Here is a 22178-nt window from a genome sequence, read left to right on the forward strand (position 1 = left end):
AGATAAGACATGCTGTACCTCCTCCACTTGGAGTGTGCGGACAGGGGTGCCATTGATCTCCAGGATGCGGTCCCCAGGGTGGATGGCATTGCGGTTGTTGGGACTGATGTGCATCCGGTTGACCCTAAGCCAGACAGGGGTTGAAGCAGGATGAAGATATCCTAAAAACTCACCAGACTAATTATGCTTGAGCAGAGAAGGTTCACTAGACCCCAGGCCCCACTGATCCACGTGGCCCAGGCACCCCTCCCCCCAACAGAAAGGTAACATCCTTTGCAGGATGTTCCACCTCAGTGAAGAGCACCGGCACTCACCTAGTGGTCTAAACCAGAAACTTGGACATCACCTTCCTCTCTGGAGTTCCCTCATTCCCTCCCTCCCTCCCCCCACCCCCTGCCCATTTCTGAGAATCCTGCCTTCTCTCCATCACCATAGTTACCAACACATCTTACCTGGATCACTGCAACAGCCTCCTAACTGGTCTCTATGTCTCTAGACTCTTTCCTTCTCCCATGTAACCTCCATACCACTGATCCTTCTAAAAGGTCAACCTGGTCACTTCACCTTGTTGATTAAATCCCTCAATGAACCTGCTCGATCTTCATAATCCAGGCTTTCTAGTCTCTCTTTTGTTTTTTGTGTATGCTTTTTGGTATACCCCCAGCTCTTTATTTTTAAATTTGAGACAGAGTCTGGATAAGTTGCTGAGGCTGGCTTTGAACTTTGATCCTCCTGCCTCAACCTTCTGAGTTGCTGGGATTACAGGTGTCCTCCATGCTTAATAGTCTTTTCTCTGGTTACTGTCCATCAACAACAGACAAAACCACAAACTCCTGATCTGTAGAGATGCTTATCTTCCTCTGCCCTGAATACAATTCCCTCCCCTCTTTTTTATTTGAAGTACTGGGGATTGAAACCAGGGGCAGTCTATTCCTAAACTATATCCCATACCTTTTTAAAATTTTTGGGACAGGGTCTTATGTTGCCAAGGTTGGCCTCAAACTTCTGATCCTCCTAAGCCTCTGAAGACACTGGGATTTCAGAGTGCACTATCATATCTGGCTCCCCCTCTTTTTTTTTTTCTAATGAGACTGAAAAGCAAAGCTTACTTCCTCCTGATTTCGTCAACCCTAATACTTCTCACCTATGTTGTAAGCTCTGACTTCAGGCCCAACATATACAAGCAATATTTACAGGGTAATGGCACTGGTGTCTGATTACTGGTATTGCATGAACATGACCCTTATCTTTTCCTTGGCCTGGACCTAGGATGGAGTCTTATCCTCTTCGGGACACGGATCTCATTTTTTTTCCTTTCTTCATTCATTCATTTACTCAAATAACAAAACAATAATAAAAGAATGCCTGCCAATGCTAGTCACTATTCCAGTCCCTGGGCATGTAGTATTGAATAAGACAAATCAATTTCCTCTGGATGTTACATTCTAGTCAGGAGAATAGATGATAATCAAACTAATATACATTAATTGAGTTAGATAATTTTGAAGAACAAACATGATCTAAAATCTGACACCTGAAAATGAGAGACTCTGGCTCTAAGCATCTGATAGGAAGCAGTCTAGGTTAAAAAGAACTCTAAGTGCCAAGGGCCAGGTGTGCTTACTATATAGTAAGCTCCAGGAAAAGATGGGAGATGAGGATTAAGGGAGCTTTGCATAAGACTCTGGAGTTCTGAGCTCTTTCAGGCACATCTGTAGACTGCACTGAAGAGTTCCTTAACATACTCACTCTTTTACTTGCACGGTGGTGGCATAGTTGGAGCAGGCACTTTCTACAGACACGGAGAAGCCCCGCCTGTCCTCAGTGGTAGCTGGCATGGAGATGAGTGTGACAGAGTAGGGCAGCTGGTCCTGAACAGATTCTGTGGAGAGCCTCTCAAACATGGGTGCCAACACCACCTCATTGTGGCATTTTCCACTGGAGAGAGAACACAAAGGGGGCTGAGCTCCTGAAGTTCCCCCAAACCCCCACCGCCGGAAGTTCCCTCAATACTGGACCAGGTGGCTTTAACCCAATACTATCTACAGTGTTATCATCACCCTCTGTCATTATTCTTGATGGCTATTAGATAGAGGAAACTGGATTCTCTGGGGTGGGCTGGCACTGGGGGTAGTGAAGTGGATCTGCAATGGGTGGTGTACTAGGAAAAACCCTGGCCTAGGGGTGAGATGATCTTTGTTTTCTTGCTCTGCTTTTGATTTTTTTTTTAAGTACTTTGCTCCAGTACTGTTTCCCTCAGTCCCCACCACACACACTTCTTTTGTTAATCAAGGTAATCGGATATGGTGAGACAGGTGAGCTCTAAGGAGCCTTTGCCTTTAATGGTCTGAGATCTTCCTTGGAGAGCATCTTTACTCTGGGAGGATCTCAGGGTAGAGTGAGGTTAGATGGTAGATAAGGACAGAGGGCACAGAGATGTTAATGGTTCTGCTTATGGACGACAGAGCTGTTTCACAGCATTGCTATGATAGGAATCTGGTGCTCTGACCACCAACAGTCTTTCTACCCAATGCATGCTGCCACAGGCACCTCTTTCCTGGCCACATTGTAGGGTAGAACAGACACAGGGCCACCATCTTACCAGTAGAGTGTGGCATGCTGTACCAGGGCATATGCATCCCCATCCTCGATGATCACCTTGCAGCTCATACAAGCAAAACACTCTGGATGGTACTTGAATTCCCCAGCCACCTGTGATCAGGTAGGGAGAAGGGTTCAGAGAGAAAAAGTGAGTCATCACTGTTATTGGAGGGATAGGTGAGTGACTTCAAGTCAGAGCTCTATAAACCCCAGTAAAAAATCTACTCTTTCTAATAAAGAATTAAAATCCAGCCTTTTAATCCTTGACATAGAGCTTCCAAAATAAGTATCAGATTGGTGCCTCCTGTCACTCCTCAAGGTTAAAATAAACAACAAACAAATAAATGTGTGTGTGTGCGCGCGCGCATGTGTACATGTATATATTGATCTCAGTCAGGAGAATGCATTCCTAGAAATAATCACATGCATTACAAAGGCTCATTCCTTCAACACAGGGTTGGCAAGTCTAGGCTATACTTAAAGCCCTCTGTCTAGAGCAGGTAAGGGAGACAACAGAATCTTTCGGCCGACTCATTCTAGGTTCTCCCTTTCTGATCCCTGAAAACAACCTAGGTGTACCTTCCTATCAATCTGTAATACTTTCATTTAAGGTCGTTATTCCACTGTACTGTGTCTCCTCCATTGTCTACCCACCCATTCCCAACACTGGACTGTTAAATCTTTGAGGAAAGAATCATAGCTGTTAATAAGTTCACAATAGACACCTATTGGTAGAATGAATGAAGGGGAGACCTTGACTGATGGGAAGTCCAAAAATGAATGACCCCAGGGAACTGGAAGCACAGTCAATAGACTGTAATGACCAAGAAGGGCAGAGATGCAGAGACCCACTCACCATGACAGGTCCTGTCATTAGCAGGGAGCACCCATGGCAGAACTCCCCAAACTTCCTCCAGTAGTCCTTGTGGCAATAAAGCTTCCCATCCTTCTCGTAGTACCAGTTGGTGAGGGAATCCTGGCATTCTGAACACCTGTTGAGGCAAGATAAGAACAGAAATGCCCTTAGATCCCTGCCACCATACACACAGGTTGTTCCTGGCTCCCAGGTTCAACAGTCCTCTCTTTGATTCAGAGACAGGAAGTGGGAAAGTTATAGCTTAGTGCCATCTCCCTAAAGGAAGCTGGTTCAGAGTGAATGAGGCTCCCGGAGCTAGCTCTGCACTGCCTGCCTCTGTAAGCAGAGTCTTTGGGTCTTGGAGCCTTCTGAGAATCTAAAAAGAGCCAAGAAACCTCCCCCAGAAAAATGAACATATAAGGAAAATGTGCATATAATTTGGTGTGGAGTGTGTGTGTATCAAGGATTCCCTGAAGCCAATTCATGACTCTAGTTAAGAACCTTAGATCTAGACAGATATTTCAATAGGCCAAAGAAGTTCAATCATTTTCACTCTTCAAAACCTACCCATGGGCTGGAGATAAAGCTCAGTTGGTAGAGTGCTTGCCTTGCATGCACAAGGCCTTGGGTTCAATACCCAGCACCACAAAAACAAAAAATAAAAAAACAAGAAACAAAAACCTACCCATTACCAATAGCATTTGAAAAACCAGCCTCTATCTATCTCAGAGCAAAGCCTGTTCAAGGAAGGGACATCACCTTTGTCCTTGGAAAAACCCACAGAGCACTCCTAGGCACATTCCCACCCTGCTAAGTTGTTTATCTACAAATAACAGGAGAGATCTGCTGCGCCAGGCCAAGTGTCCCTGACTCAGTCAGGCTAGGTGGGGATCCATAGCAGCCCCCTAGCAGCCACCAATCAGCATGAGACAGGGAAATACCTGGGATGCCAGATAACCCTCCCAGTAGTTTATGGTGGTTGATAACATGTTGGGGAACCATGTAGTTCAGCACGAACACCCCTCTTGGCTTAAATCAATCAGTTCAAATGAATACCCCTTTTGTACTGACCAATCACCCCTACCCAACTTGTTCCTGCCAGTGAATATGCTAATCATGTTTTAGAGTTGTTATTTGATTTTCCCGCGGTGTGTGATGATTTGCTATGATGTATGTGAAGTCCCTGCCTTCTCCAAAGAATGTATAAAAATGCTGCAAACCCTGGGCTCAGGGCCTCTCAGAGTCACCAGTTGCTGTGTGTGTGCGCGGAGGACGGAGCTAGCTCGCAATAAACACCTCTTTGCTGCTTACATCGACCTTGAGTCTCTAGTGGTCTTTGGGGGTCCCGAATTCGAGCATAACACATTATGATAAAATGTTCTTGCCAAAAAACACGTTAAGCATAAAGAAGCTCATCAGGCAAATCTTTAATGTGGGTTATTCTATAAGGCAATTGATCTTTTTTTTTTTTTTAATTATTTATTTATTTTTTAGTTTTTGGCGGACACAATGTTTGTATGTGGTGCTGAGGATAGAACCCGGGCCACCCGCATGCCAGGCGAGCACGCTACAGCTTGAGCCACAGTCCCAGCCCCAGGGCAACTTCCAAAAAGTTAATATTGATAAGAAGGGAGAAGTATTTATTTTCAACTAATTTTTTTTTTTAGGAGGGATATGGGGTCTTGCTATCTCACTATATTGTTCAATATTTCCTCAAATTCCTAGGCTCAAGGGATCTTCCTGCCTTGGCACCCCAAGTAGCTGGGATTATAGGTACATGCCACTATGCATGGTTAAACTCCCAATTTTTTTTAAATGGTTTTTATCAGTCTATTACAATTAAACATATTAGTAGGATTCATTGTGACATATTTGTTCTACAAGCACATTACATAATTTTTTTGTAGTTGTAGATGAACATGCCTTTATTCTATTTTTTTGTTGTTGTTAATGTGGTGCTAAGGATCGAACCCAGTGCCTTACACATGCCAGGCAAACACTCTGCCACTGAGCCACAACCACAGCCCACAGCCTCATCCATTATGTAATTTGAGTGATCTCATTCTAAAGTACCTCCCATTTCCTTTTCTTCCTGTCTCTGATCCACTGCTCTACTGATCTTCCTTTTATTAGTAGTATTTTAATTAGAGCATTATAATTTTATGTAAATAAATAAAAGCAGAATTAATTGTGGCATATTTGTACACAGACATAAAATTTTTTCCCAGAATTTCCCCAATCCTCCCCTCTTCCCTCCCTCTTGATCCTGTTCCTCTACTCTATTGGTCTCCCTTCTCTTTTTATGTAGACACCCTATTCTTATCCTCAAGGCCTTGCATTACCTACACTGGCCACATCCTCTCTTCTAAGAGGCAGTGTGGGCTGCCTCTTGGTTTAAATTCTGATCCTGCCACTTACAATTTATGTCATCTTGGGAAGATCACTTCTTTGATCCAATTTTCTTATCTGTAAAAGGGACTGCTAGGAAATTTAATGAAATACTATATATTAAATGTATAGATAGCTTATATAAAAGGCCTAATACAGCAGGAACTCAACAAATATTAACTTTAATTAAAGATGATAATGAGGGGTTGGGGTTGTGGCTCAGTGGTAGAGCACTCGCCTAGCATGCATGAGGCACTGGGTTCAATCCTTAGCATCACATAAATATAAAATAAAGTCATTGTGCCAACTTAAAACTAAAAAATAAATATTAAAAAAAGATGATAATGATATAGGTAAGAGATTACAGTGATGCTACTACTTCCAAGCACTGCAGGAAATAGAGATAGGAAACAGGAATGAGTTAAAACAGCTGTGAAAAGCTGCCAAGATAGGAAACAGGAATGAGTTAAAACAGCTGTGAAAAACTGCCAAGCTAAGGAGGTCTAGAGAAGCAGGACCCTGAAAATCCTCTTATCTTCCAGAAGTGTACAATTCCTCCTGGGTGCTCAAAAGACACTGATAACTATTCCTACTTCATAGTCTTATCCAGTGGATGCTGAATTTCAGGATCTTGAGAGCTGGGTATGGTATGGAGAGTGAGCATATTGTTTATAATTGTGCAGTGAAGACAGGAAGAAGAGAAGACCCTGTTCTGGGCAAGGGGCTCAAATTTAATGTAAGACACTTGTTGGATGAATAGTTCATTAGGAGAGAGATCTGGGTTCAAGTTCTTGGGTGACACAAGCCCCTTTCCCTCTGTAGGTTCCCCCAACTGTGAAATGAGGAGATACACTGTCTCCCAGATCCCAACTCTGTGCATATCAGCATTTTTTCCCCAGCTGACCTGAGGTTCTAAACTCGGAATTAGTATCCACCTCCTAAGTAATCTTGAGCTAGCCCTTTCACTTCTCAGTTGTGAAATGGTAACATCATCACCTTCAGGGTAGCAGTGTGGATTAAATGTGGTTCTGACCTTCAGGTACTTAAGCAGAGGGCCCCACTACAAGGAGGGGCTTCCTTCTTGCCTCCTACCTACTAACTTAAAGCTCATGAGCTAAGGAGGTCTAGAAACCTTTCTCCTTCACCATACTGTTAGCTCTCTGAAAGCAGTGACAGTGTCCTAATTACTCTTGGTAGACTCAGTATCTATGCCAATGGCCCAGCAGAGTAACAAATGTTTCCAAACTGAAAATGGGGGAGTGGCAAGAACCAGTAGTCCAGGTAGGAGCATAAAGGTTGCATAATTCCTGTCACCAAGCCCTACCTTTCTCCTGTCTGCAGTGGAGAAAAGCTGGTACAGACACTTTTGCACCCAACTGCAGGCTTGGGCTGTTACGCCCTTGCAATGGTATGTGCGCCACAGGGCTTGGGAGCACCAGAACACTCCCCTCCTTTCTATTGCCAATATCCTGCTTTTGTTGACTCCAAGTAGCCCTGGCCAGGCCCAGGAGAGGGAGCTAGGAGAGGAACGAGTGCAGGCATGCAGGAGACAGTCACACAAGTCTGCTGGGAAGAACACCTGTGTCAAGGAAAGCCTTTGAAGGTTACAGCCAGATACAAGGCCAAAGTAATCACCATAGGTGTCTCTGAAGAACAGGAAGGTGAACAGTTGATAGGAAGACTGGTTATGGGTCCACAACTCTATTTTGCTACAGAAGGCAACTGGGTTCTTAGGCCACTGGAAACTTTAGTGTTCTAGCTTAGGTATTAACGATATCTGCTATTCTTTGAATGCCAGTCAAATTCCAGCCATGGTATAGGATGCTTTCCTTAAATTATCTTTAATCCTGACTATAACTCTGCAAGGTGGAAGAATTATTCTTTTGTGTGTGTGTGTGTATGGTATGGGGATTGAAGTCAAAGGTGCTTTACTACTAAGCTATACCCCAATCCCCTTTAAAAAAATTTTTTTGGGGGTACTAGGGATTGAACTCTGCAGCACTCCACCATTGAGCCACATCCCCAGCCCTATTTTGTGTTTTATTTAGAGACAGAGTCTTATTGAGTTGCTTAGGGCCTCACCATTGCTGAGGCTGGCTTTGAACTCACAATTCTCCTGTCTCAGCCTCTTTAGCAGCTAGTATTACAAGTGTGCCACCTCATCCAGCCCTTTTTAAAAATTTTGAGATAGAGCTTCACTAAACTGACCAAACTGGCCTTGAACTTATGATCCTCCTGCCTTAGCTTCATGAGTAGTTTGGATTACAGCCCCATACCTGGCTTTATTTTTTTGAGACAAGTTCCCACCAAGTTGTGTGGGCTGGACTTGACCTTGTGATCCTTCTGCCTCAGTCTCCAGAGTCTCTGGGATTATAGGCATGTGCCATAGCACCTGGCTAGGATCATTCTTGTTTTCAGACCAGAAGACTGAAAACCAAAGTCTATGTCAAGTCACCGTGCAAAGCTGCCCAACCCTTAAACAATAAAGTTGGAACCTGAATTTATGGGTACTTGGTGAGAAAGCCATCTCCTCTGTACATCTTCTGAATGATACAGCATGTCTCAACAGCTAGGCTTCAAAATTCTGATCTGTGACAATGAGAAGGCTAGCATCCTGATAGCTCAAGTCCCTTCAAGTATTAACCCTTTGGGATTATTCTCTTTTAGCTAAACAGTGAATGTTAAATGGCACAATTCATTTTTTTTCCTTCATTTATTCCAGTTTTCTGTTTTCCAGCAGTTATCTCTGTCCTTTAGGAAAAAACAAAAAAAATCAAAAACACATTCTGGAAATATAAGGCACTACTAAAAAATGTCTCACCTCAGATTCTTAGAGCCTATAACCACCATAGGTTTTCCCAAAGCCAAAGCATTTTTCCAGTTTTCAATTTTTGAAAGTTTAAAGTGGAAGCCAAAATGTGCCATGGCTGCAGATCCAAGGGCACTCACATGGGAGGTGTTAAAGCTGGGGTCAGAAGCCAGGGCTGAGGCATTGGTCTCTAGTCTCCTGAGCAGTAAGAGAATAAGAGCTAAAATCCTTAAATGCAGGGAGATCACCCAGAAGCCCACACACTGAGGCTGCACTTAAAAACAACCTGCCAAACGTCTCTTTCAAAACATTACAGAAGGCCTGAACAGATACAAAGTGAATGAGACTCTGATAGCCACTTTAGCAGGTCAGCTCCGATCCAAACTGAGACCTTCTGAATCATCAGAGAACACACACATAATCAGCTGAGATTTTTCACAAAAAGTTCATTTACCACATATCACCTAAGGACAGTTACTTCATGGCTCTGTGCCTCAGTCTCCTCATTTGTACAGAATATTGGCATTGCTAAAATCTCATGGGGCTATTAGAATTATGTATAAGTACCCCACACAATGCCTAACTCACAGCAGATGCCCAGTAACTGTTTTCTTCCCTCCCCAATTTGAGAATACTACAGGAAAATGCTGACAGACTTATTTCCCTCCCATGCTTAGGAAACACAGATCTGCTTCTTATCCAGAACCAAACAGATTTCTGTAAGTAGAGAAGGAAAATCTAATCAATTAGAAACCAATCAATCTAATCAATTCCTAACAATTAGGATATAGTTACTGTATATCCTGGATGTGTTAGAACAAGCAGGCAAGGTGCTATGCCAGAAGCCGCCAAATGAGATTCGATATTGGCCCAGACCTCACACACACACCCAAATTCTTCAGACCAAATGTTTACATGTAAATTATCAACCTTACGGAGTAAAGGAACCAAACAGTCATCATTATAGTGGATTTATGCAGGTTAAAGAACAAGCCCTTCCATGTCCTAGAGAAGGCCCAGCTGAATGCTCATCCTTAACTTGCCAGTTGTGGCAAAAGCTCTTTGAGCCTCTTGCCTCTGAGTTCTGACTGGGATGAACAGGAGGAAGGAAAGCTCCCTTAGTCATAGCCTGAAAGTGCCAAGAGTGGGAATGCCAATTCTCCCCTGAGGACCCAGAAGGGCAGATATAACAGGGGCCTAAGAGATTCAGGTCCACCAGAGCTAAGGCTTTTATCACCAAAGATCCTTTTATTATATATATGCCTCCTTCCTGCAGACTCTGTGGATTGAAATAGCCAAGTAAGGTGTAATTATTATGGAATATAATTCTTTTGTAAAAAAAATTAACCAACACATAACAAGCCTCTGATCAGCAAGAAGTGTTACCATAATGCATTGATGAAGTTCCTACCAAAACCCAAGAAGCCCATAGTTTCAAGTAATTTGTGCAACTGTACTGCAATTAAAGATAGGGCTTCCATTATTTGGGGGAAAAAATGGAAAGAAGTTTGTGTGTCTCTGAGGAGCTATGTAAGTTGCAGAGTTGGGAAGCACTAACCTCATCCAACTCTTTTATGTTTCAGAAGAAGAGAAAAAGAATCCTAGAGGACTGAAGGTAGCTGCCAAAGGTTACTGCTAAATTGGACAGGGTTAATAATTTTTGCTTTTAAATGTGGGTCCTTTAGAATACAAAGATGCACTTGTTTCCTTCAAGAGATAATGTGTAAAGCCAAGCTCCTCAAATAAATGTTGGACATTAAGAAAAATTCTATAAAAAGAAACATTTCTTTAAAGAGGTCAGATACTCACTGGGGTGGGATGTAGCTTAATGGTAGAACATTTGCCTAGCACATGCAAGAGTTTGGGTTCGATCCCCAGCACTGCAAAAGGATGGGGGAAGATCATTCCTAATTTATTTCTGTAAATTCCAATTTGGGAGTGCTCCTACGATTGCACTACACCCCTCATGAGAGTGGCATGGGCAGGGAAGATGTGGTGTGGCCTTCCAGGCAGGCATATACAAGGCACTGAAATGACATTCTTCATTCCCTCTTCCCTCCCTCACACAGTCACGCCTGATCATGTCCCCGTGGAATCTGGTTGCGTCACCTTCCTTGCAACCACAGCTCCTGAACTCTTGTGGACTTTGTACTCCTCCAGAGACATGAGGGTCAAGGACTTAATTTGTTAGATTCTGGCAAGGGCCCTGTTTAAGAGCCTAGGAAATGTAGCCTTACATTATGCCAAAGAGGAAACTAAGGCCTAGGGAAGGGACAGGTACTAAGTCAGATACGTCCTTGAAGATGCCTGAAGAAGGGGGTTGATGGCAGAAGCAGCTTTCCAACCAGTGAGTTAGCCTAAAACCTGGCAGAGCAGAGGATGTGGGTGGTCTCTCCTCTGGACCTGTGTGCTCTTCAGAAGTGGCTTCAGAAACGTGGCCTCTCACATAAGGGAGGGTGAAGGGTCTGTACTCAGTGACTCAGTACTGCTTTGACTCCAGTTTGACACAAGAGTTTTGGGGGTAGAGGTGAGGTCATCAGGTTCTCTAAAGGGGCTGGGGCAGAACAAGACAAAGGACAAGCACCGGTAGCCTGGCCCTCAAAGATCCAGGGTAAGAGGTCATCGTCACCTGCTCTAGCTCCAGCTCCTAAGAAGTCATGTCTTGACCCCCATAAAAGGGGCATATTAGTCTTGGCACCTAAAGGAACAACCCTTTCCCCAAACTGCCTTTCAGGATTAAGAGTAAGAGGAATTAATGAGGACTGAACTAGTGAGTACTGCAATACTTGGCATATTGATTTCACATGCAAAATCCAACTCAAGATCAACTCCTACTGCTCCTCAGAAAAGAATCTCTTCAACATGCTAGGCAAACCATCCCTTTTTCTGCTCTCTGCTGGGAGAGGAAAGCAAACCTGACAAGGCCCCTGGGGGAGATGAGGATAGAAGGTACTGCGACAGCCCAAAGGATGAAAGATAAGAAACTCAGAAAAAGCTGGCGAGGAAGACCCTGCATGTTACTTTTGTTGAAAATGGTTGCCTCATCTTGAGAGATTAAAGGATAAAATGCCTGTGATGCCTAGTATAGTCAGCATCCAGGACTGGTCCCTCCCCAGGTCCAGATGCTTCCCACCACTCTATCAGGATCAGTCATTTAGTGAAACTACATGGCAACTGCTTTCTGCTTAGGGCCTGGCCACCTGACAGTAAGTATCCCAGAAGCAGTGATATCTGGGCATGGAGCTGGGTTGGGGAAGCCACAAGAAAAAGTCAACCAGGACTGTTGGTGAGGGGGAGGCAGCCCTTAGAACAGCAGTTTCCCAAAGAATAAAAACAAGCCCCACCCCAGTCAGGAATGGCTCCATTCAGAAGGGACCCAGAGGGCCAGAAACCCCTTGGGGAGTTTCTATTGGAGGTGGGGTGGGGCAATGTGCAAAGAAAGGCAAGTCAGAAGAAGAAAGTTTCCATACCTCCCTCTGAAAAGCTCCAGAGAGGGAGGCCCCCATAAATACTTAGGCCTGAGGATTAGGTGTGTGTTGGGGGGGCAGTGTAGGGGCTGGCCTAGTAGTTCAGAACACTCCAAAACCAATTTCTCCATTCTCAGAATCCTTGCTCCAGCCTCTCCCCAGCAATATACTCACCTAGGAGCTTAGAAGCCCTTCAAGGCCAGGGGTAAATGTGCCTGCCATTAAGAGAACAGACATTTACAGGGTGCCCACTGTGTACCAGGCCTACCCACACCCAGGCCTTGCCAGCTTCCACACTTTGGCAAAACCTGCCTGTCCTGCTTGTTGGGACAAATTCTTGGGCAGGCAGCATGGCCTGCAGGTAAGACATGTGAGAGCTGGAAGAACAGCACCTATTTGTGCTCTTCCCCCGGAAGCAGTAACACTAAGAGCAGGCCATGTCAGCGGTATCTTTTGGAGGCTCTTCCAGGTGTGTCTGGGAAGGAAGAGAACTGGAGCTCCCTAGAAGCCTCCTTCTGGGCTTACTCCTCACCTCACCATTTCCAGGACAAGTTGGGTCCCCTTTTCCAGGCAGGTTCTGCCTGGCAGAAGCAATGGTTAAGGGATAAGTGAAGTCAGAGAAGCAGATTCAGGAAGCCTTCTGCCCTTCTCTCAGGACAGGGGGCCAGGAGAGAAGATGAGAAAGAGAACTTGGAGACCAACTCACCGAAAAGGGTCTCTGGAGGTGAAGTAAGCTGGGACGGACAAGTAACTCCCCATCTTCTTCCCACAAGACTAATAGGCTCAGCTGCAAACCCGTCTGGGAGTGCCTCAGGCCAGCTGCAGACGGCCACCATGACAGGTCCTGGTTCCTCTGGCTGGGGGCGAGCTGCCCTGCACGCTCACCTCTCCCTCCGGAGCAGCAGGAGGAGGGTGAGGACTCCAGGCCACTTGGCCCCCACCAAATTCCCGCAGGGGTTCATGGCTGGGACGGCTCCTCCCTAGTTCTCGGAAGCTCAGATGGCCCCTTGGGACTCCCAGACAACCACCTCTCTGCAGAGGTTATACACATACAGGCATTCTTGGGCAGGGGTTGGTGACTAGCTAAGAAAGAAGCGCTGCTGTCAAGTTAGCTTTCTTCTTCAGTCCCACCCCCTAATGAGGGAGGGAGGGAGGAAGAGGAGGGGCTCTTGCAGAATCGAGGTGTGTGGTTGGAGCAGCTGTTAGGAAACAGACCTTGCAGCAAGGGGTGGAGCTGGGCCGGAGCGAGGCTGCAGGCAGGCGCTGCAGACAATAACTAGGGCTGGCCGAGAGCGTCCATCCCAGAGCTCAGAGAAGGACAGTGTAGAAGAGGGTCAGTGCATCTGACTCCAATGTCCCCAGCCAGAAGAATTACCTAAGACAATAAATCTGCTCAGAGGTGAAGCACAGGATGCCAGCTCCAGGCAGAGCCATTCCCCCAGAAAGGAGGAACCTCTGCAGGATAGACAGCGCCAGAGAGAAATCCTCAGCTCTAGGATGGCTTCTACTCTGTCCTGGTATTAGGGCCCCCATTTACCCTTTTCCTCAGACTGGTCTGGGACATCCCCAAGAGGTGGCCCATGGGAGCTGCCACTTCCATTCTGGGTCAGGGCTTTGCTACAGATGAGGAAACAAGGCCCAGAGTATTAAACAACACCTAATGTGATTCTATGTGGCAAGCACTGTAAGCTTGTTTCTCTGAGATAGGAATTAACCCCACTTTATAAACTAGGAAAGTGAGGTACAAACCAGGCGTGGTGGCGCACGCCTGTAATCCCAATGACTCGGGAGGCTGAGGCAGGAGGATTACAAGTTTGAGGCCAGCCTCAGCAATTCAATGAGACCCTCAGCAGCTTAGCAAGACCTGGTTTCAAAATAAAAAATTAAAAAAGGCTGTGGATAGAGCTCAGTGGTAAAACGCCTCTGGGTTCAATGTTTAATCCCTATACTGAAAAAAAAAAAACAAAAAAAAAAAACCAAAAAGTAAGGTAGAGGGAGATTTGGTAACTTACACAAGGCCAAAAAGCCAGTCAGTAGGGGACTGGGATTTATATGTTGGCCACTGTGACACCAGAGCTGCAGCTCTCAAACACCATGCTTCATTCCTTCCCTTCAGGGGAAACATCTCTTTCAAAGCCCACTGACTGTATTTGGAGCCAGGTCACTTGTGCCCTCTCATTCATCTCAGAATGCCATCACTTGGCCTCAGTGGGCAGTGGTGCTTCTTCCACTGTGTCTAAACATACTACACTGGCAGAAGCAATGGTTAAGGGATAAGTGAAGTCTCTTAACCATTAAAACCTATAAAATGAGGCACGATGGAGAAAGCCTTGGGTGCCTTTGGGGATGATAGGCCTAGATATCTGGGATGGGAGTCCCCTTGAAGAGTCCTGCTGCGAGGCTGGTGAAACCTGAGCATTCAATGGAGAAAGCCCCTTATCCCTCTGGCCTTCAGGGCTGTGAGAAAAAAGGCTGCTGGAAGAGACAGGAGTGCCCAGACTTCACTATTGGACTTGAAGCAGTGACACAGGCTGTCTCCCATTAAGCACATACCCCTCTCCACTGGAAAGATCCAGAGTTGCCTTGCAGCTGCTGTCTGTCATTGTGAAACATGGCAGGAAAGTCTGTGACAAAGGTGGTAGTAAGAAAAATCTTTGGGTTACAAGAAAGTCTTTTCCCATTCCTCCAATTAGGCACAGGAATAATAATGAGTGTGGTGAGACAGACTGGAGCTGGGCATGATGGCATACACCTGTAATCCCAGCTACTGGGGAGGCTAAGGCAGGAGGATCACAAATTCAAGGCCAGCTTGGGCAACTTAGCAAGAATGCTTTAAAATAAAAAGTAAAAAGGGCTAAGGATGTGGTTACTGTTGCTAAGCAGTGAAGTGTCCTTGGTTCAATCTCATTGCTGGAGTGAGAGAGAAAGGGAAAAAGAGATAGATAGATACTGGGTTTGTATCCTGTATTTATTGAGCATTTAGTATATTTCAGGCCCTGTGTTAAGCACTATCCTTCTATTACCTATCATATTTAAATTGTCACTGTATAAGGCAGAGGTTATAACCCAATTAACAGATGAGGAAACTTCAGATTTCAGTTATTAGCCTAAAGACAAAACAACTGGTAAGTGGTAAGGGTGAGGCTGGATTTCAAACCCAGTAAAGTATGCTTCTAGAGCAGGGGTCAGAAAACATTTTCTGTAAGGGGCCAGAGTACAGATACTTTAGGTTTTTGGACATACAGATTCTGTCACTACTACTCAACTATACCATTATAGTATCTAAGCTGTCAAATATGAAATATACACAAATGGACAAGGCTATATTCCAATAAAACTTTATTTGTGGACAGTGAAATCAATTTCATATAATTTTCACGTGTCACGAAATAGTCTTTTTCTCCCCTTGCAACCATTTAAAAATATGAAAATTTCAGGCAGTAAGTAAACATTTGCCCACCAGTTTGTGTTCTAAAGCTACAGAGTTCAACCATTCTGCTCACTGCCTTTAATAACAAAGAGCAGCTTCTGGCATTTGTGCAGAACTTAGACACCACATCCAGCCCCAGAGGCAGTGCCCATTGAATGGATGCCCAACCTGCACCAGGCACTGCTTGCGGTACCTACCTGTATATATGAATGGATTTTAATCCACACTGTTTGGAAGAGCTGTGATCCTTGCCCCACTTTTCTTTCTTTCTTTTTTTTTTTTTATAGATAAAGGAACTGGGGTGCAGAAAGATTAAATCATTTGCCTGAGGTCATCTAGCTGTATAATTGAGAAGTGAAGCCAGGATTTGAACCTAGACAGTATAGACTGTGCTCTACCATGCTGTACTGGAGCGCAGCCTGGGCTCACAGCCAGACTGTCTGGGTTTGAATGCGACAATGTGCTGCATGTAAGCCCTTGGCACCAAGTCTGGAACACATTAAGGGTTGATAAATGTTAGCTGTTAATATCATTAGGACTATTGTTACAACTACCATAGGGTAGCTATGTGGCCTTTAGCAAGTCCCTGTCTCTGTCTGGGCCTTGATTAGGTCTCTAAATAGCTTTCAGCTTCAGTAGTTTTCAGCCCTGTGAGGTTGTGAAGGGCTCCCTGTTTTCTTTGGGTCTAAAGTTGAGTTGAACCTCTTGGGCTGGCCTTGCAAGGATCAGGATCCTGACTTTGGGGCCACACAAGAGACACAGAGGAGGGAGGGGTGGAAGGGTGGGGACAACACACAGGATACTGCAAGAACTACACAGCTGAAGAACCAGAAACGCTTTCTTCTAGCTACAGAGCCAACTACTTCTCACCAAAAATATATTATGTTGCCCTGAAATTCGATCAGGCAAGGAGGGTCCCTAAATTAAGACTGGAACTAGAAAATCATCTTCTAATTGCACCCTCTGATTTCCATCTGATGAAGAGAATGTAGAAGGAAGAAAATGCACGCCACAAAGAGACTTGAGGCCAGGGAACCCATGAGCATAACTCCTCTTGACATTTCACACAGCTCTGCTGTTCCAGTGGCGGCGGGCGCAGTGAGTCGGTGTCTAGGAATGCAAGCAGGAGGATGCAGGCTTTCTCTTCCCCCACTCCCCTTACAAAGGATGCAGCGGGTGGGTGGGTGGGGAACTGGTGAGAGGACTTCTCAGTGCCACAAAACTGCCTCCCCCTTCAAGAAGGGCAGCCAACTTCTAGTGTCCCGAACTAAAGTGAAGACCCTCCCAGGTGGAACTGATTTGACCTCTGTAAATCCAGGCTTCAGGAGGACTGACCATCAGATGTGATAAGACATTTTCTGTTCAGACCCAAGTGTATAGGTTCCTTATGGCCAAAGTCAAAGGGCCCAAATCACCCAGAACTGGGAAGTGATAAGTTATAATGGAAGACATAATTTCCCCCATGCTATCCTTGGAAACTAGTCCCAGAGGAAAAGCTGTCCTTGCAGGTCCCCAGAGTAGCTGGCAGAGGATTCAGCAGTTACCAATGCCAGAGGCAACTGCAAGGATCCTTGGACTGGCAGTTATGGTCGGGATAAAATGACAGGAGGTGCTAATCTCCTGCACATTTCACAAGTTGGAAGCCTGGCAAGGAGCTGAGCAACTGACTACTCAGAACCAGCTGGAACATGGGGTTTCAAGGTGTCTGTAACTGCCACAGTCTGGAGAACAGTTTCAAAGCCAATAGCCCTCACTGAATGCTCTGGTGAGTAGTAGTGAATGAATGAATCACCTCCTTCTATTTGGAAGACAACTCTGGTTAAACAATCCAAAGCCCAGGGAACTGTGTTTGTATGAGGCCCTCTACTGGCTAGGAGGATTTTAACCAGGGAAGGTAGATCCCAAGGACTATGGAGCCTCTGAATCCTGACTGATAAGCATGGCCCCTCCTTCTACTGACCATCATTCCTGTTTCTGCTCCTCCTCTCTTCCAATTTACTTTACACTACCAAGCAGCTGTCTTTCTAAAACAGGGCTCCCAGCAATTCCACTGCTAGAAATTTTGCCTAGAGAAATATTCCTACAGCTGCTCAATGCAAAAAGATTAGGAATAATTTGCCACTAGGATATATCTCAGTGGTAGAGTTCGCACACCTGAGGCCCCAGCACCACACAGAAACACACAGATTAGAAATAGTCCATGTGTCCACCAGTGGGGGTGGGCTAGAATACAGCGAAACAGTGTGCAGCTGTTACAAATAATGAGGTAGCAACTAAGGTTTGTTTCCCCCCCCCCCCCCCAGGTACTAAGGATTGAATCCTGGGCCTCTGGAATGCTAGACAAGCAAGCACTCTACAACTGAGTGATACCTCCAATCCCTTTTTAAAAAATTTTATCTTGGGGCTAGAGTTGTAGCTCAATGGTAGAGTATTTGCCTAGGATGTGTGAGGCACTGGGTTCGATCTTCAACACCATATAAAAAATAAATAAAATAAAGTTATAAAAAATATATTAATTTTTTTTTAAAAATCTTGAGACAGGGTCTTGCTAAGTTGCTTAGACTGACTTAGAACTTAAAATCTTCCTGTTTCAGTCTCCCAGTTAGCCAGGATAACAGTTATATGCCACTGTGCCTAGCTCCTAGATACTGAAATAGAAATTGTCCTGGGTAAGAGAGTAAAAATTCAAGTTTCAAAGACAGTGTACAGTATATAGTGACCTCCATTGTTTAAAAAATGTTTATGCATATATCTCAGAGACTACCTGAAAGATTCTTACCACATGGTTATCAGTTTCTCCTGTAGGGTAGTGAGATAAGAAACAGGGATGAGACTACATGCATTTTCTACTATTTGGATACTGCTTGCAGTTGCTTACACTGAAATGCTGCTTTTTAAAAATCATAAATGAATAGCAACATAAAGAAGTCTCATGATTGCCCAACAGTAAAACCTGCTAGGTGCACTGCACTCAAGACCCCAGTACTACTGCTTTCCGTCTCCCCACCAGAACTGCCGCTTTGGCCACCTGCTGTCCTTCTCCATTTCCTGACAAGACAACATAAGGCTCTCCCCGGAAACTCCCCAAACCTGTATGCTCTTAGTTCCTTCTGCAATCTCTTAAATCTCCAGTTGGAAGATATCTTCTCTTTTTGTAGACCAACTACAAAAGAACACTCATTTTACTCTCAGAAGGGTTCCTTTGACATGTCCCTAAGCCTATCACACACAGAAATGTTTCTGCATCCATATTTAATGCCAGGTCACTTTATGTATGTGTGTGTGGTACGGGGGATTGAACCCAGGGGCACTTTACCACTGAGCTATGTCCCCAGACAGTTTAAATTTTTATTTTGAGACAGGTTCTTGCCAAGTTGCTGAGGATTTCTAAGTTGCCAGAGACTGGCCTTGAACTTGTGATCTGCCTCAGTCTCCCAAGTTGCTGGGATCACAGGCATGTGCCACCATACCTGGTTTCTACTAATAGATGAAATTACACGAGGGCAGGTGCTAGGTATTCTTGGTCCCCAGCACAGGCCTGGCCCACACCAGGTATCCAGAAATGCCCAATAAATAAACATGATTCTGGGCCCCTCTTATGAGTGACTATAATACTGTAAGAGTGAGGATTAACACTAATATTTCTAAAGCATTTTCAGGGCACATTTGTAATGTAAGTAACTCAGGAGGCTGAGGCAGGAGGATCACAAGTTCAAGAGCATCCAAAACAACTTAGGGAGAACATCTCAAAATGAAACACAAGAAAGATAGGAGTGTAGCTCAGTGGCAAAGGGCCCCTGGAATCAATCCCTAGTAGTGAAGAAAAAAAAAAAAAAAGCATTTTCAATTCAAGGTTTAGCCTCTCCAATAACCTCTTGAGGGTACATACAGAATAGGAAGGGCAAGAGAAGTCCAGAGATGTTAAGTAATTTATCCAGGTGAACAGGGCTAGGTAGGGCAAGATTGAGGATAAAAGCAGGATTGCAGGATTTGCTGATCGAAAATCCTAAACTCTTTCCTAATATAAGCCCTAGTGATGCATTTGGGAATCCTGCCTCTATATAATACAGAGGTTTCAAATTCTGGGTATGCTAAGTTCTTACATTAGAATTTTCTATATTTCCTGCCCATAATTCTTACCATCAGGATATCATGAGAAAGCATATCAAATGCTTTGGAAATCCATGAGTGGATTTCATGACTACTAAGATAGTAAAAACATGAAGTTAAATCTAACTAGTCTTTGCTAATTTACTATTGCTGAGTCCTAAGTGATCAGCTCCTTTACTAAGTGCTCTCAGCCCACCTATTCCATCACCTACCCAGAATTTTACTGAGTCAAAAGGAAAGGATCACAAATTTATTTTTTTTGCAGGATCTCTTTTTTTTCCATTTTTGAAAATTGGCCAGTTAGTTGTCTCCATTTTAATTGCATTAATAGATCTCCAGTGCATGATATATAGCTGGTGTAGAACAAACAGTAATTATTCTTTGGGGTGTTGCTCCCATTCTCCATAATTTCTCCAAAGTTACTAACAGTGGTTTCATGATTGTGTCAATATTTTCCATTCCCTTTCTTCAGGATATGGGGAAATAATTTCCGTGGTCTAAAAATCATTTGATTGGGTACTGTCATATATCTTGTGTTTCCTAATTTGAAGTTCATGGGCTGTGAAACAAGGGACTGGACTACATAGATACCACATCAATTCTTTTTTCTTTCCATGATATCTTATTAAGGTAGATGACTTTTGCCTGGTGTTTATTAACATGGCATCCAATTCCAAAAGTGGTGAATATTTAGCTTTCACTCTAGAAAACACTGACTCAGTTTCACAAGCCCAGGCACTCAGATGGGCTTGCTCACACATGTTCTCATTTAATTCTCATAACCCTATGAGGTTGGTTGTCATTGCTTTTTTGGGGGAGCGGGGGGTACTGGGGATTAAACTCAGGGGCACTAGAACACTAGGCCACATCCCCAGCCCTATTTTGAATTTTATTTAGAGACAGGTCTCACTGAGTTGCTCAGTGCCTCGCTTTTGCTGAGGCTGACTTTGAACTCAAGATCCTCCTGCCTCAGCCTTCCAAGCCTCTAGGATTACAGGCATGGGCCTCTGTGCCCGGTCAGGGTTTTCATTGCTTTTTTGACCTATGAGGGAACTAAAGGTCACAGAAACAGTGTTGTTCAAAGTCATAAGTGGAGGAATTGGCACAGCTGGAATTTAATCAAGTCTTTGGATTCCAGGTCCAAAACACTCAAAGCTCTCTCAAATACCTATTTAATACTTGTTGTTTGATTTACAGTAGTATTTATAGACAGTTAGCTGAAAGAATGACTGCACTGGATTTCTCTGAGCAGCTTGTTGAAAATGAAGTGCTTGTTGAAAATGGGTGCTGTTGATGCACACCTCTAATCCCAACAACTTGGAAGGCCAAAGACAGGAGGATCACAAGTTTAAGGCTAGTCCTCAGACATGTTGTGATGCTCAGCAACTTAAAGAGACCCTGTCTCAAAATAAATAAAACACCCCTGTCTTAATAAGAAATGAGGATGTAGGTCAGAGGTAAGGTGCCCCTGGGTTCAATTCCCAGTATCAAGTGGGAAAAAGAAAGGGAAAATAGAAAAAAGAAAATGAAGTTTTCCTGGGCTTCTTCCTAGGCATACAGAATCAGAGTCACTGAGATTGGAGCTAAGAACTTGTATTTTAAACAAATCCTAGTGTTTGTGATGCACACTGAAGATTGAAAGCCAAAGCTTCATTCCTTTATAAGTGCTTTATCTCTTGATTTTATTTACTCTCATACTAACCCTTCAAGGCAGGCAGAATAGATCACTATTATTCCCTTGTTACAAATGAGGAAATGGAAGCACAGACAGGCTGTTCATCTTTATTTTGAATGCTGCTTAATAAATAAAGAAGTTTGTCAATTGTCATGTTGTTAAGCCTCAGTTCACTGAGGCTGTTCTTACTCATTTGTAACCCCATCACAGTTGCCTCCCTCTTTCCTCAGAAACACTGCAGTGGTGCTCAGGGTATGCTATGAAAAGGTGATGAGGATAGGATCAGCCCAAGAAAAGTTATCTCTGGAACAAAACAAATTCAAAACAAACACACATTAGCCAATTTTCAAATGATCTCTGCTTCTACAAGTCAGTGCTACTGACAGAGTGAAATGCAGCATCCTCTGATCTGATCATAAGTGTGACCAAGTGTAGTCAGGAAAGCATGACGAGAATTATGATTGAGTCACAAAAGGAAATAACCTTAATTCAAGTCTGATCAAGTCTTGCATACAGTACTCAGGATTTTCTTGGTAATGGTGATAAGCACAAAGAATGAAAATTTGTTTTTTTGTTTTTTTTTTTAAAGAGAGAGTGAGAGAGGAAAGAGAGAGAGAGAATTTTTTTTTAAATATTTATTTTTTATTTTTTTTTAGTTCTCGGCGGACACAACATCTTTGTTGGTATGTGGTGCTGAGGATCGAACCCAGGTCGCACGCATGCCAGGCGAGCGCGCTACCGCTTGAGCCACATCCCCAGCCCCTGAAAATTTGTTAATGGCCCTTTAGCGCCTCCTGGGGTGGGGAGAGAGGGATTTTAGCCTTGGGGGCAGGCAGTGGAGA

At 44.2% G+C, this 22178-nt stretch overlaps 2 protein-coding genes across 6 annotated transcripts in view; one reads left to right on the top strand and one right to left on the bottom strand.

Moving 5' to 3' along the window:
• Pik3ip1 (phosphoinositide-3-kinase interacting protein 1) overlaps nucleotides 1–22178 on the top strand; it is a 76458-nt gene that overhangs the window by 31864 nt on the left and 22416 nt on the right. The window lies entirely within an intron of this gene.
• Nucleotides 1–22178, bottom strand: part of Limk2 (LIM domain kinase 2) — a 68969-nt gene that overhangs the window by 17501 nt on the left and 29290 nt on the right. For 3 of the 4 annotated variants that reach the window (XM_005339859.5, XM_040292042.2, XM_078039578.1), the window contains exons 3-6: nucleotides 3458–3593; nucleotides 2603–2712; nucleotides 1750–1938; nucleotides 19–124 (exon numbers count right to left, since the gene is read on the bottom strand). In XM_005339859.5, the coding sequence (XP_005339916.1) occupies nucleotides 19–124; nucleotides 1750–1938; nucleotides 2603–2712; nucleotides 3458–3593 (541 nt within the window). Of the gene's footprint in view, nucleotides 1–18; nucleotides 125–1749; nucleotides 1939–2602; nucleotides 2713–3457; nucleotides 3594–12827; nucleotides 13276–22178 lie in introns of those variants that run through there. The other variant, XM_005339860.5, reaches the window with a different exon arrangement.

The sequence above is a fragment of the Ictidomys tridecemlineatus genome, chromosome 2 (assembly GCF_052094955.1).
Source record: "Ictidomys tridecemlineatus isolate mIctTri1 chromosome 2, mIctTri1.hap1, whole genome shotgun sequence".
NCBI classification, from domain to species: Eukaryota; Metazoa; Chordata; class Mammalia; order Rodentia; family Sciuridae; genus Ictidomys; species Ictidomys tridecemlineatus.